Below are 15116 nucleotides of genomic sequence, written 5' to 3'. Positions count from 1 at the left end.
AACACGGGGGTGTAGGTGATTTCCAATCTGTTAGAATAATTTTGTAAATGAGGACAGAGCCAAAAGAGATGTGTTAAAGAGCCCTCTGCAACTTTACACCTGTCACATAATGGAGAAAGAGATGGATAAATTCTGTGTAGTTTGTAGTCTCAGTTCTAACCTGCAGTGTGTGTTACTACTATTGCTTGCTTGCTATGCATCTCGATACCATCTATGACCCTATTTGTGTGTATTGGAGGTGTCGTTCATGCTAGCAAGAACCTCCACTTCCTCTCCTGGGCGGAAACCTGCACTTCCACCTGATTTTCGAAACGCATGAAAGGTGGCAGCGCTACTGATCTGTAGCTAAATCACAAAAGCGCACTCTTGATTTGCTCAAAGGACAGGGGTTTAACAGACGTCTCCGACTTTGTTACGTGTATGTTTCACTGAAATAACCTTTCTCATTATAAAATGGCTTCCAGGCTGCACCTTTTTTTAAAGGGGGATACCAGAGTTTAAGCTTTTAAACTACACGCCAAAAATGAATCTGTAGGGAAAACACCTAAACACCATCTTAAATGCATGCTATTTCTTTTGCAATCTGCTATTGGCTGATCTTAGGTCTGGTCTTGTTGTATGTTGTTCCTTGACCCTAGGGACAGTTTGGCCTGCGTTGTTTCCCTATTGTCTCCCTGAGTTTTTATTTCCTTCCTCATTTGTGATGTAAAACTCATTAGGGAACCTGTCGCAAAACAATGGAAAATGTGACCTCATCTGGGAGGATTTTCTAGGAATTTGGGATTAATTTCTGGTTAGGACATGGTGGGTGTTACTATAATGACTTAGATGACTTAGATTAACTTCTTTTTTCAGGACAAACCACCATAGGAACCCACAAAGTTACTTTCCCATTCAGTGCCTCAAAGCAGCCTTATGGGTTTTACATAAGCATGACACCACACAACATGGACCCCCCCCCCCCCTCTGGTTCCTAGCTCTAGGGGGGAGTTGTTCATGCTGACAAACACTGATTGGGCCCTTTTAGGACAGAGTTGGATGATGCTCCACTTTAATTTGGCTGAGAATAACACTCTCCAGGGAGAAGAGTGTTTTACAGCTCATCCTCTCACCTCCTCCCCTTCCTCCGCAGCGCAACAATCGTCTGCCTCCCCCCAGGTGGCTGATTTGTCTAGCTAGTGTCGAAGAGGACAGCTGAGTTGTCCTGTGGGGGAGGGTGGCAGGGGCATGCTAGATACAGCTGGGGTGCGCTGGTGGGGATTAGTGTTGAGTTGCCTTGCGTCTGAAGCCCACGAGTGGGTGAGGTAAATGGATGCCACAGGGAGGCCACCGGTGGAACGTTTGGCTGCTTCTGTGAGGCCTCTTTGTCCTTGGGTATCAGAGTGTGGGCCTTAAATCCCTTAGGTTAGCTTGCCACGCCGCCCTTGTAGTATGCAGGGTAATCCACTCTACCACTCGAGTCCTGCTGAGGTCTTTTGCTTCAGTCTGGAACTTCAACTCGGAACTGTATGTTCTGACAAAGACCACACTGCCCTCCTCCCCTAGCTAGAGGAGTTGGTAACCTAATCGTCTGCATAGGCCTTTCTCAAAATGCAAAAACTTAGATTATGCGTCAGAAACAGGAAGACACAGTTGCCTGGTTCTTTTGCAGGTGTGCTGCCTTGCCTCTGGCCTAGTCCCATCATATCAGTATATCTAGTCACCCTGCTGTAAACAGGATGTCTGCTACTAAGATCCCATACAATTCGAAACTAGGTAAAACGTTGAAAGACTGACTGTACCTATTTCTTTTAATTTAAAAACGTCACCTAACACACAGCAAGTTCCTGAGTAAGCAGCTTTTGAATCAAAGCAAACACCAGAATTTCCCTTTGGATTCTTCCTGACAGAATTTTATTTTATTAATTTAAACTATTATTATTATAAAAAAGAATTATCTCTGTATTTTAGGTACATGTTGGAACAGATTTAGCTTCCTTAATGTTTGTCCAGTTACATGAAGCCCATCCTGACTCACAGCGGCCCCCCCCTCACCACCACTCTGCCCAGCTGGTGTGGGCCTCTTGCACGCTGTCTGACCAGCCCACAGGCCTACGAGGTGAGGACTGTAAACTCACTCACTCACTTTCTCTCTATTCCTCTCACTCTATTCCTCTCTCTCCCTCTCTCGCTGACCCTGAAAAAAGGCCTGTTCATTTCATACTAACTGCACTTCATCCTTTGCCTGGATCTTTCATAAAGCATACAGGAAATTAGTTTTACTCCGTCTGGTAGTGGTGAAATTAATATAACGCTGCTGGTGGGACAAAACCTCGTAACTCCATTTCAACTCAGTAGATCATCCTCCATGTGTGTGTGGTTTTACAAAGTCTACACAATGGGAAAGCATTAAACCAATCATCTGTCTAAACCTCGTAACTCTATTCGCCCTCAAATCTGTGTTCGTTTTTTTCATCTGCTGAAAAGTTGGGTTTTTGGAGTTACAAGGTTTTGTCCCGCCAGCAGCGATAAGTGGTTGATCTAGAGACAAAGACTGCTACAAAACTGGAACATTCTAAGAAGTCACTTGCCCTAGTTCCCTAGTGTATAGAACTGCACAAAACATCTCTTGTGATTTAAATGACAATGCTGGTTTTGAAGTGCAATGATGAAAGTTGTTTTGCAAATTTAGCAACACAGCTGCAGCTGAAATTGCACCATTCATTCTGATATTACTCTGAACATTGATGGTGTATTCTGATATTACTCTGAACGTTGATGGTTTATTCTGATATCACTCTGAACCAGTGGCGGCTGCTGACCACATTTTTTGGTGAAGCACAAATTATTATATTATATTATATATTAAATTATATTTTTAAAACATCCCCCACTGTGTGTGTCAGTGGACACAGATGAAAACATATTAACATTAGGTGACGGCGCACCTGACCAGACACAGATGCAAAAAATGACATTCGGTGACGGCACACCTGACCAGACAGATGAAAACATATTAGGTGACGCGTGACGGCACACCTAACCAGACACAGATCAAAACATATTAGGTGACAGCTCACCTGACCACATCAAAACATATTAGGTGACAGCGCACCTGACCAGATCAAAACATATTGGGTGACAGCGCACCTGACCAGATCAAAACATATTAGGTGACAGCACACCTGACCAGATCAAAACATATTAGGTGACAGCGCACCTGACCAGATCAAAACATATTAAGTGAAGGTGACAAGGAAGCACAGACTCATACCCCCCCGACACTCAACTAACCGCCTCGGACAGTCCTTCATACCAGCGGCCATCAGGCTCCACAACAGTGGGCAGGGACTGCTGCCACACATAGACCTAGAACTAATAGGAACCCAAGTAGGACAATAACACTACCTTATGAATACTGCACCTTATGTGGATACTGTGAATACTGTGAATATATATTTCAGTTAGTTAGATAGTAAATTATATTGACATTTGTTTACACTGCTTGTGTTGTTTTCACTACCTGCACCTCATGGTACCAAAGCACCTCAAAAACAAGATTACAAACATCACAAAACAAACTGGTCAGACTACTGCTTGACCTTACTCCTAAAACCCACCTCACCCCTGCCCATTTTGACAACCAGAGTACAGCAACTTGCAATGGGCCTGGTCTACAAGATACACTACACCACGACACTAAGATACCCATGTGCATGTCGAAATACTTCCCAAAGGTCAGTGAATACCACGACCACAACACCAGAGGGAGTTCCACAAATCATGTTCAACCCAGATAAAATCATTTAAAAAGTAAAAAAAAAAAAGTAAAAAAAAAATTATAACTTTCTTTATAAAAGAAAAATCGTCATAACTTAGAAATGAGATTGCATAGGTCTATGAATCGATATCGCGATTTTGTTTCGATTAATTGCCCAGACCTACTGTGTACAGTAAATTAGCTTGGTGATCATCATTGTGATGTAATATAAGCTAAGCTAAAGGTAGCTAACAAATTGGCTAGCTACTGTTAGCATACAAGCTTTTACAAACACTGTACTTACTTTTTCATCCGCATAAGTCCTCTCCATGTTGCTGATTTATACTTTGGTCCTTTGGTGCAAAGTTTCATTTAGCCTACAGTGCTACTGCCTACACAGTAATGTTACTGACTGGGCTCTCCAAGCCCTCTCAAAGCAGGAAATAGGAAATAGGAAATGGTGTTCTCTGATTGGTGTAAAAAAAAAAAAAAGTCAGAACTGTCAATCATTCAAGCCCCATTCAAATGTATGAGTGAGGTTTAGCCAGTTACTGTCCAATCAAAGGTCCTATTTCGCTGCCATTCACTTACATTAGCTAGTGAGGCTACAAAGGTACGGGTGATACGGAGTCGTTTTGGGCGCCTGATCCGCCCCCCGCCTCGTTGACTGGATGATCTTTTGGGGGGTTATTGTGAATTCTGGGGGGGCCTGTGTGGTGACTCACTTATCACGCACAATTGGTGCAGACATTCACTGGACTTGAGGAGCGGAGTAAGTGCTCCTTTAAGCCTGGGGATTCTGGGAACGGGGTGGGTATTTGGTAACCCATATTATGTCAGCTGTCAGCTGTCAACTGGCTGCTGTCACTTTCGAGTAGTAACGTTAATGTCTCTGCACTCTGTTGGATGTATGTAATTTATGTTGGGAAGTAAAAGGAAAGACTCGACTACCGTCTCCCGTTTCATCCTTTCTTGCGTTCCCACAATATTAAATTAAAAAAAAAAAAAAAAAAAAAAATATATATGTATATTAACACTTTCAGTGCCACCAGGGGGCGCACGACTTAGTGCTTGAATGCCACCATCGGCGCCAATGTTAACGTTAATATCGCCTAATCTATGTTTTAAATTAATAATAATAATAATACATCTATTTTATATAGCGCTTTTCCAGGTGCTCAAAGACGCTTTACATGGGCAGGAGAGACAAACTATGGCAAAACAAAAAACAGAACAAAACAGAACAAAATAATACATGACAAAATAAAATAAAATAAAACCGACAGAATTAGAGGTCAAAAGCAAGATTGAAAAGGTGAGTTTTGAGGGCTGATTTAAAAGATGTCAGGGTGTTTGCATCACGGATATGGCTGGGGAGGGCATTCCAGAGGGAGGGGGCAGCAGCAGCAAAGGCCCTGTCGCCCCAGGTCCGGAGCTTGGTCGTGGGAGGTGTTAGGAGGTTGGCATCTGCAGACATAAGGCGACGGGTGGGCGTGTGACGGTGGAGGAGGTCGGACAGGTAGGGAGGGGCAAGGTTGTTGAGGGCTTTAAATGTGATGAGTAGTATTTTAAAATGTATCCTGTATTTGATTGGAAGCCAGTGGAGGTCGTGGAGGACAGGGGTGATGTGATCAGAGCGACGGGTGGAGGTGAGCATGCGGGCAGCAGAGTTTTGGACATATTGGAGTTTATTGAGAATAGTGTTTGGTGAGCCGTAGAGGATGCTGTTGCAGTAATCTAGTCTTGATGATATGAATGCATGAACCAGTGTTTCAGCAGCGGAGAGTGATGGGGAGGGGCGAAGACGAGCAATGTTCCGGAGGTGATAGAAGGCCGATTTGGTTATGTGGTTCACATGGGGGAGGAAAGAAAGGGTGGAGTCCAGGATGATGCCAAGGTTACGGACGTGAGTGGAGGGGGTGACAATGGTACCATCAATATTTAGGGTGAAATCCTGGGTGTGGCTGGTGAGGGATTTTGGACCGATAATGATGATTTCTGATTTATTGCAGTTTAATTTGAGAAAGTTATTTTCCATCCATGTTTTGATGTCTGTGAGGCAGGTGCTGAGGGTGGAGAGAGTGGCTGGAGTGATAGTCTTGGTGGAGAGGTAGAGCGGAGTGTCGTCTGCATAACAGTGAAAACGCAGGCCATGTTGGCAGAGAATCAGACCAAGTGGAAGGATGTAGAGGATGAAGAGCAGGGGACCAAGTACTGAGCCTTGGGGGACACCATGAGTGATGGGGGCAGTGGGGGATTTGCAGTTGTTGATAGAGATGAATTATGGCTATGTGTCTAATCTGCCCGTCGCTTATCAAAGAATCATTTTCCAGTCAGTGCTGTCAAGGCAGATTGGTTTTTTATCGCTTCATTTCCGTTTGAGAGCATTTTGAAAAGCACCCGTTTTGAGGTAAAAAACAGCCCATTCTGTGATAATCGCCTTTTACTGGAATATTCCAGAACGTTGATATTTGTCGGCCTATTTATGAATCGTTTTCAAATAAACGCTAGATGATCAATAGTATACGTGCATGCACGCACATTCGAGGCGCGCGCTGATAATAGCCGTTTTCATTTCCTCATGGATTTTACAGTGAAACGGCTGGAGCACATATCAGAAAAAAGCTTATCTTCATCAAAACGAGTCTGATTATCCTAACACTGATAACATAGATTCCTTACCTGACATCAGATGGTATCCAACTGGTATATTCCAATTCCTGATCACCATTCGAAAAAATCGATAAGTGTATAGATCTAACGTGTATACAGTAGAACTCATGATCCGCGGCGCTCAGAGGATCCAGAATGAACTCTGGTAACCCCGGCTGCATCAGTGGACTGGAAAATGTGGACTGGAATATTTTTTTTCCCCCATCCATTTTCATTGAGTCTATTCCAAAATCCCTGATGTCATCTGGGAGACGATAGGGGGCGCTTTTTTCACATATGATCGCCGGTGGCCCTTGGGTAGGCTAGGGTAGGCTTGCGTGATGCAATATGATTTCAGATCGCTAAAAAAAATAAAAATAAAAAAATCAGAGAAATCTCGTGAGTGGCTTTCAACGTAACTATCGTAAACCCGAGATTAGCCGTGAGTGGCACTGAAAGTGTTAATAATAATATATATATATGTTTATATTAGAGCTGGGCCGTTACAGATGCTCTTTTTCAGGAACGCCCTGCTTCACATTCACACAGTTCCATTCACACCTGGGAGCTGCCCAGTACAACCACAAACACCATTGGCCACTGAGCAACTCCACTGGAGCAGTTGATTCAAGCCATGTCACATAGTTCAAGTTTGAAATTATTCTTTCTGTTTTGCTCCTGAGAGTGTGCTAGATACTGTACTGTACTGGTAATATTATTTATTTGTGTTAACTTCTGAATAAAACAACTTATTAAACACAAGTACATCTTATTGAACATTATTTTGATATTTCATTACCAATTATCAAAGCAAAACAGCTTTTTCAAACAGTCTGTAATGCATTTTGGAAACGGGAGATGGGCTCATGGTGTAATGGGCCACCTGGCCTGAGAAACATAAGGAGGAAAGAAAAAGTAAGGACTTACTTCTGGTCATTATTTGGGTAGAACACACATATTTTGAATGCCTTCGGCAGTTTATTTTTTTTTAATTTTTTAGCCATTTTAATCTAGATTAATCTAGATTAAATCCAGGATTGCAGATAGATTAATCTAGATTAAAAAAAATCTATGCCCACCTCTAGTTTATATATATATATATGTTTTTGTCTGTATACTAGTGAAGCACTGCCTCACTAGTAGTCATGCAATAACCTCCACTGCTCTGAACGTTGATGGTTTATTCTGATATTACTCTGAACATTGATGGTTTATTCTGATATTACTCTGAACGTTGATGGTTTATTCTGATATTACTCTGAACCTTGATGGTTTATTCTGATATTACTCTGAACTAGGGATGCTCGATATTGGCTTTTTTACCGATACCTATATACCGGTATTGTCCAACTCTTAATTTCCGATACCGATATCAACCGATACCGATATATGCAGGGTCCCCCCCACCTCCAAAACGGAAAAATGTCAGGTAATTAACATTACATATCTCTTGTTGTGTAATTAACACAACATTATGCATACTTTTGACAATAAATCAAATCAGAATTTGTTCTTACTTGCTTGCCTGGGTAAATAAATGTTATAGAAATGGGGGGAAAAAAAGATTTTTTTCTTTTTTTTGAAAACCGATACCGATATTTTCCGATATCACATTTTAATGCCAATATCGCCCGATAATATCGGTAGGCCGATAATATCGGACATCCCTACTCTGAACCTTGATGGTTTATTCTGATATTACTCTGAACCTTGATGGTTTATTCTGTCTAGAAATGGTAAATGGCTGCATTTATATAGTGCTTTTATCCAAAACGCTTTACAATTTGTTCCTCACATTTGACCCATTCACTCATACATTCACACACCGACGGCAGAGGCAACCATGCAAGGTGCCAACCTGCTCATCACGAGCAATTAGGGGTTAAGTGTCTTGCTCTGGGACACTTTGACACGCTGGCGCTGCCCACTGTGCCCAGGAGGAGCGGGAATCGAACCGGGAACCTCCAGATTACCAGACCACTGTCGCCCCCCAGTCTATCTTGAGGCCAGTAAAAAAAAAAAAAAAAAAGAACATGCAGCTAAACATGCAGCTATTTAAGATAAGATTTGGTGAAGAATTTACCTATCTCAAACCCCGCCCTCTTTTCTTGATCCTCCAATCGCAACCATTGCTTCGAAGCTTCAAACAGTTGTGATTGGAGGATCATTCATTCAATCTTTATTTCAACTCGAAAATCCATTGAGGGCAAGCCCAGATTTCCAATTACGTTGGGCGTACGTTTGATAAATCTAATGGCTGAAAGACTCTGTATATCAAAGGGCTTAAGAGTGAAAGCCACCGCATTTCTATAAATGACATCTCTGTAGTCCAACAGGAAAACTGCTTCTGCTGATCATAGTGAAGCTGGCTCTGTTCCTACACAAGTAGCCAATCATTTGCCACAAGAAAGAAAAGAGGGCGGGTTTGAGATAGGTCATTGTCCTGGACGTTTGACTGTTGCTGCTACTCTTATACATTAGCGCTCCTCATAGAATCGTCATCACACTTGTTTCATCATAAAAAAAACATTCATCACGTCAAAAAAACGACATTACACACAAAAGCTACAACATTTGCATATCCATTTGCAACGCATTGATGTGAAAGATAAATGGATGTGCAAGGGCTATTTCCGTCCGTGCACACTGTACTTGGTGTACAATGATGCTAATCGTCCTCGTCCCATTTCCTCAGAGTTCTAAAGGGTCATGTCGCCCCACGAATTGCAAGTCATTACAGTGACAGGATTTTTTTGAATGCCTGTTCGGAAAAACACAAAGCGCCGAGGCTTTTAGCCAGGGAGCAAGTGGAAGAAGAAGCTTTTAGTGGGTTACAAAAGGCCCATTCAGCAGCACCTCAATGATCAGCACTGTACTGAAGGACATTGTGTTCCAATATTTCAAGAAGAAAGAATAACGTCTATTCACTGGGCGGTCGCAGCTTAGATTCACGGTGGCGAGTTCCCTCATTCATTTAACTCGAAACACTGTCGCATGGAGGTCGAGGTCCACATTTTCGCTGCCACACTGTCCTTATAGTCACGGTATCCGAGAGAGCCTGCAGTCTTGCTAGAGAACCTTTCATCCTTCAGTCTGAAGCTAAATCAAATGTGGGTTATATAAGCTGGAGTTAACAAACCATGAAATAGAAAGACATGCAAACATTCCAAAACGGTGCATATTTATATAATTAGAAGAATAGATGCCACAAAGAAAGAACGCCCTCTTCCCCTGCAACACACGCACATGCTCCACATGCATGACACACAAAGACAAAACACAGGCATGAAATCTAAGCAAGAATACAATTTGGTCCAAGGCCAAGGAGAAAAGTGACATTTGGAGGTTCAAGTAGGAGCACATCTCGGTCTCACGGGGCGTTCCGGAGACCGTGGACGTAATGACTCCAGTCATTTCCCCGGCTTTATCCCTTTCACTACCACACTACAGAAGGTTAACCTTTCACTACCACACTACAGACACACTACAACCGGCTGTAGTGTGGTAGTGAAAGGGTTAACATTCTGTAGTGGGGTAGTGAAAGGGTTAACCATTTGTCGTGTGGCAGTGAAAGGGTTAACCTTCTGTATTGTCACAGTGAAAGGGTTAACCGCTTGGTAGTGTGGTAGTGAAAGGGTTAACGCTGGAAGGAGATAAATAGTGTCATTTATAGATGTTATCTTATCTAATTTTCATACATTTTGCATGTGTTCCTAACGTCGATCCATCAGATTCGCTCTCTCAGTCCTTCTCTCTAAATCTCCTCTCTCGTGACTCATTTGGTTGATCCTCTTACGGTGATTGTGTGGGTTTCTCTCTTTGAGTGTGCCACTGCCAACATTAGGCCTGGCAACCAGACGAGCTGTGAATTTAGGGGATTGCTAACACGGGAAAGATAGCCCACGCTTTTGGCAGTTACATTTTTTTCTTCTAAATGTTTGCATAAATGTTATAGGATGTTCTGTTCAGTTTGCTATGAAAACATACTTAGAATAGGCTTGTGTAGTAGTAGCATAAAACATTCAGACGCTGTTCATTCAGATAAAGCAGCCGTAGCCTTATCATCAACTTACAAAGCCTACATGTATTTTAATTGGATTTTCCATTTTATTCCAACAAACCACCTCCCCTCACATTTCTGTTTCAAATAAATGTAGGGGGTGGACTGTTTATGTAATCACGATTACTTTGTTTGATCCGTTCATCCGGGTAATCCCCATGTTGACCCTGCATAAACTCATCATGTGCACTAACTTATCTGCCTGGGGCACTCGGGCTGCTTATTGATTATTTTCCGGTCAAACCCAATTAGAGCTGTGAAACCTCTCGCTAGTGTCGGACAACCATTTACCCCTTATGCAAAAGTAACATTCATTACATGCACTCCCAACGGTGTGTCCGTTTTTATACCAAGGGGGGGGGGGGGGGGGGGGGGATTCCGAATCCGAATCCGCTCCATATAGGCACAGGTTTTGGTAGTGCAACACAGATGCCACTTACTTTTCCGCTGTATGGGTGCTGAGTGTGTTTACTGTACATCTGTTGCAGCTTTGCACGGTTAATCCTGATGTTCTAACTGTGTTTCATTCACAGCACTATGACATGGAGAACTAAAGCGGAGGTCTCTTTCCTCCCTTTGCATTTATGTAAATCCAGTGTCCCTTATGAACCTTTGTCAGTCTGTGATGTCCCTTGTGACCCCTCTGTTTCTGTGTGTGTATATATATATACAGTATATTTGTGTGTGTATATACACAGTATATTTGTGTGTCTGAATCACATAATATGTGATTCAGTGGAATATTATTCCCTCCCTTCCCTTCATGTTTCACTATGCATGTGTTTGCAGAACCACGAGCAGCTGAGGGACAATGACTCAGACCTCATCCTCAACGACGGGGACCTGACCCTCACGTACGGCGACACGGCCATCACGGCTAACGGGGCGTCCGGCACGGACGCGGCGGGGGGCTCGGGCTGGAGCGTCAGCGGGAAGAGGAGCGGCAGCACCTCCGAGGAGGCGCTGGAGCGCGAGCTCGACTCCCGTGAGCAGGAGCTGCTGAGCCGCGGCACGCGCCTCGTCTTCCCAATCGAGGACCACATCTGACCCTCTGCGCCATAGCCTCTGCTGACTCCCTTCCCCCCCACTCACCCCCCAACCCCAAAACCGCCTTGCCCCTCTACCCCCCCACCCCGCCCCACGTACTCCCGCAGGCAGGGAGTACAGTCCTTGAAAGAGATCAAAGAAGATGAGTAATGAGTAATGGGAATAGACTGAGGGGGGGGTGAAGGGAAGGGTTCAGACTGTGAGCTCCAGGGCCCAAGAGCAGAGCTTAAAAAGGAGCATTTCATTGTCATTACTGAACTGTATCAGAGGGTCGTGGGGATATGTGTCCCCCCCCCAGTGTCCCCTAGCCTCTGAGAGAAAAGGAACACTCCATGCTGTTATACTGTGACTCAATCGTACTGATTCTCTTCTCCTCTGCAGAAACGGGAGGGCTTAATCCTCGTTCAGGATTCTAGGGACAATCTTACCTTCCCGGAAGATGCAATTTATCAATGCACTTTTTTTGAACATGTTAATATTTTTGTGTATTCAATTTTGAGTTGAGGAGAGTTGAAAATGAGATTATGCCAGTCAGTGCTCTATCATTGTGTGTCTGGATCAATCTGTGTGTCTTTTTTCCATGGTGTATCTGTTGCCACTGAGAAGAATGCTGCATGGCCTCCATCGCTTGCTTTCTACAAACCCGTCGACAGACCACAGCGACTGTAAAATATTGCAATAGTCTATACTCTATACACTCAAATTCATCGGTTAAAGAATCGGAACTCTGTTCTCGAGTTGTACCATATACACCTCGAGACTGCTGCCGAGTGGGGCTGAGTGAACGTCGTTGTGAAGATCTCCTTTCATTCACACAAAAGCTTGTGTGTAGTGGAGACAGACACAACAGTGAAGGGGGATTGGTTATAGGAGATGTGTGGAGGGGGCTGGAGAATGTTTGGCCCCTTAAATTACCATCGTAGTCCGTGAAAGACGGATCGACGTGGGTTTGAGTGAGTGTGTTAAAACAACGCCGCCTTTTGTTTCCTTCCCGACCAGAATCGCCCCTTTCAATTAATTACATCTCGTGAGTCGTGACATGTATAGCTTTTTTGCGTGCGGTATGTGACACACAAGTCGTCTGGGGGTGTCTTGGATTTCTTCAGATCTTAAAAACCTCCTTCTCATGCTATGTGGTATAATGTGCGCTGGTACTCTGGGCAGATGCCAAAAGCAACACAATTACTTTCTTGACATTTATTGTACTTTTTTTTTCTTTTTTAAAGATAAAGTGTACTTCCCTATTAAAGCCTCCAGACCCATTGGCCGTTTGACCTGAAGTGTGCCCAGCAAACGCACTGTAATAAAATGAATGGGGGGCTGTAAAAATGCTGGGCTAGAAGGTCGAAGGATAAGGATTTTAAAGGGGAACTATCTTATAAATGGCCTTTTTGAGTGTTTAGCATTGTTTCCTAGCTATGTGAACTTATATTAATATGATCTATGTCTCAAAATTCTCATATTGGCGCATTCTTCCAATTCTCCTCTCACAATATTCACCCTCACTGAACTGAGTCATTTGAAAATGTGCCCTATATGTGATGTCATATAGTCACCGCTGCATGTTAATGTTCAGGGGGGCCGGCCCGGCGCAGTGGTTTAGGAGCCCAGGCTCAAAACAGCTCGAGATCTTGAGGTAGAAAAATGCTGTTTTTGAGGACTTGATTAGAAATACAAAACAATGAATAAAAAAAATATATATATATTACAGAGGTGTTCCATAGACTCTCAGGAATTGTGTAAAAGTGCCCAAATAGTGAAAGAAATAGTAAAATAGTTCCCCTTTAAGGTAATTCAATTAAGGGACTGGTGTGATCAAACCCTTTTACAACAGTTGCTTTATTCTATATATTTCAACAGGAGGACAGCACGGGGTTCAGTGTTTGGGGCGTTAAAAACAGTCTGCGAACCTCTGCATGAGTTATGAGTACAGCTTGAGCATTAGTACAGCTTGAGATTTAAAGGAGAACCAACGTTTTTTTTCAACCTACTGAAAACCTTCTAAATTCGGAACAGCAGGTTATATCATAACAAAGCACAATGATTGAATTGCCAAACAGTTATATTCATTCATCCGAGATGATTGGATATGAAGTACTCATTTCGAATGGACGCAAATTACATTACACGGGGGTAATCACCCGTCTCATGTCATGTTAGAACAGCTGCATGTAAATCCTGAAGCCCTATAAACATTAGAGTGTGAAAAGTCTTCCCCATCTTCTCGTCGATACAGTATGAGGTCAATAAGGGCTAGTATAGAATCGACCTCAGTGATAGCCAACTGGCGGTTCCCTTGACCCCCCCCTCCCTCAGTATGCCGCCCAGATCAATAACTAACCTCTATGACCTGCAGTTATACTTGCTATAGCTCAAACCAAATTTAACATAAATGTGGAGAAATCTTATAATTCTCCAATATTTATGTAGTGGGATCTATCACAGATGTCTTTTTGTAGGTCTTAGAAATACGTTGACTTGCCTAAAACAATAGTCTCCTTTTGGCTTTCAGTAATATCAAAAAATACAGCTGTGGGATACTTTCAGAGCCCAAATGCTTCAAAAGCATAGAATTATATATATAAACGTGTATAATATAACGTCCTTACATGTTAAGTAGGTTTGAGCCATGCCTGTTTATGAACACCGACCTAAAGTGTACCTCCTGACCTACATTTTTATTTTCACTTTTAAAATGAAAGAGAACCTACTTTTTTTTTATATATATATCTTTTCCCCCCTTCTTTTTCCGTTTTCCTCCCATCCCAATTTAGTCGTTATGCCAATTCCCCCCTCCCCTACCTGGTCGTTGTGCGCATGTTCCCCCTACTGGTCAGTACAAGGGAACCCTGAAGTCTACCACATGCTTCCTCCGACACATGCGGAGACAGCCAGCGGCTCTCTTTTCACCTGGCAGCGAGGACTCTCATTGGTGAAGTGTAACGCGTGGGAGGTCACGCTGCCTTCACCACTTCCTGCCTTTCGCTGAGCAGGCGCCCAGACCTGACCTGTAGGTGTCGCTGTCCACAACGCCAGATTACCACCCACGACTTCCCTCCCGCTAACTCAGCCAAACGAGTTAGTATGACGATCGGCCCAAGCCGCAGACAATGCTGACTCCGGGAGTCGAGACCGCAGCCTCTTGCATTGGTGACGAGCGCAATCTCCGCTACGCCACCCAACCGCCTCAACTTAACATTGTTTTACAACAAGTTCTCTTACCTTCAAAATAACTTGTTGAGCAGTCAAAACCTTTCCATGCTTTCCCCCCCCCATGACTTGCTTACCCATTATTTGAAGGGATAACAGTTAGCTGCCCTGAAATAGCTCCATTATCTAACCGATGCATCATCCCAAGCTAATATTCCTCAAAGAAAGTAGGAAAAAACCACTGTATATTTCCAGCAAGGGTATTAAAAAATGCAACTCCTCATAGAAACACAACTTCACTATTACTCGGATTTGCAGCAAGTCAATATGCCAGCAAGTAATTTATGTACCTTCAATGTTCAGGTATCCAATATTACCACACCCATTTCCCTTTATGATTACTTCCTATAATTTGTTCTCAAACATTAGCTTTTTTGAAGGTAAGAGAACCATTAGAAACTATTTAAA

The 15116-nt window shown here is 43.1% G+C and overlaps 1 protein-coding gene across 3 annotated transcripts in view; it reads left to right on the top strand.

Annotated features, from left to right (window-relative positions):
• Positions 1 to 13744, top strand: part of slc9a7 (solute carrier family 9 member 7) — a 79113-nt gene extending 65369 nt beyond the window's left edge. For 2 of the 3 annotated variants that reach the window (XM_084307971.1, XM_084307970.1), the window contains exons 16-17: positions 1993 to 2098; positions 11241 to 13744. In XM_084307971.1, coding sequence (XP_084164097.1) covers positions 1993 to 2098; positions 11241 to 11498 — 364 coding nt within the window. In that variant the 3' untranslated portion in view covers positions 11499 to 13744. The remainder of the gene's footprint in view (positions 1 to 1992; positions 2099 to 11240) is intronic. The other variant, XM_084307972.1, reaches the window with a different exon arrangement.
• Positions 13745 to 15116: the final 1372 nt, after the last annotated feature.

This window comes from Notolepis coatsorum, assembly GCF_963971535.1.
Source record: "Notolepis coatsorum genome assembly, chromosome: 2".
In the NCBI taxonomy this organism is placed as follows: domain Eukaryota; kingdom Metazoa; phylum Chordata; class Actinopteri; order Aulopiformes; family Paralepididae; genus Notolepis; species Notolepis coatsorum.
The sequence above is the reverse complement of the archived record's forward strand: the minus strand, read 5'-3'. Positions and strand labels throughout refer to the sequence as shown.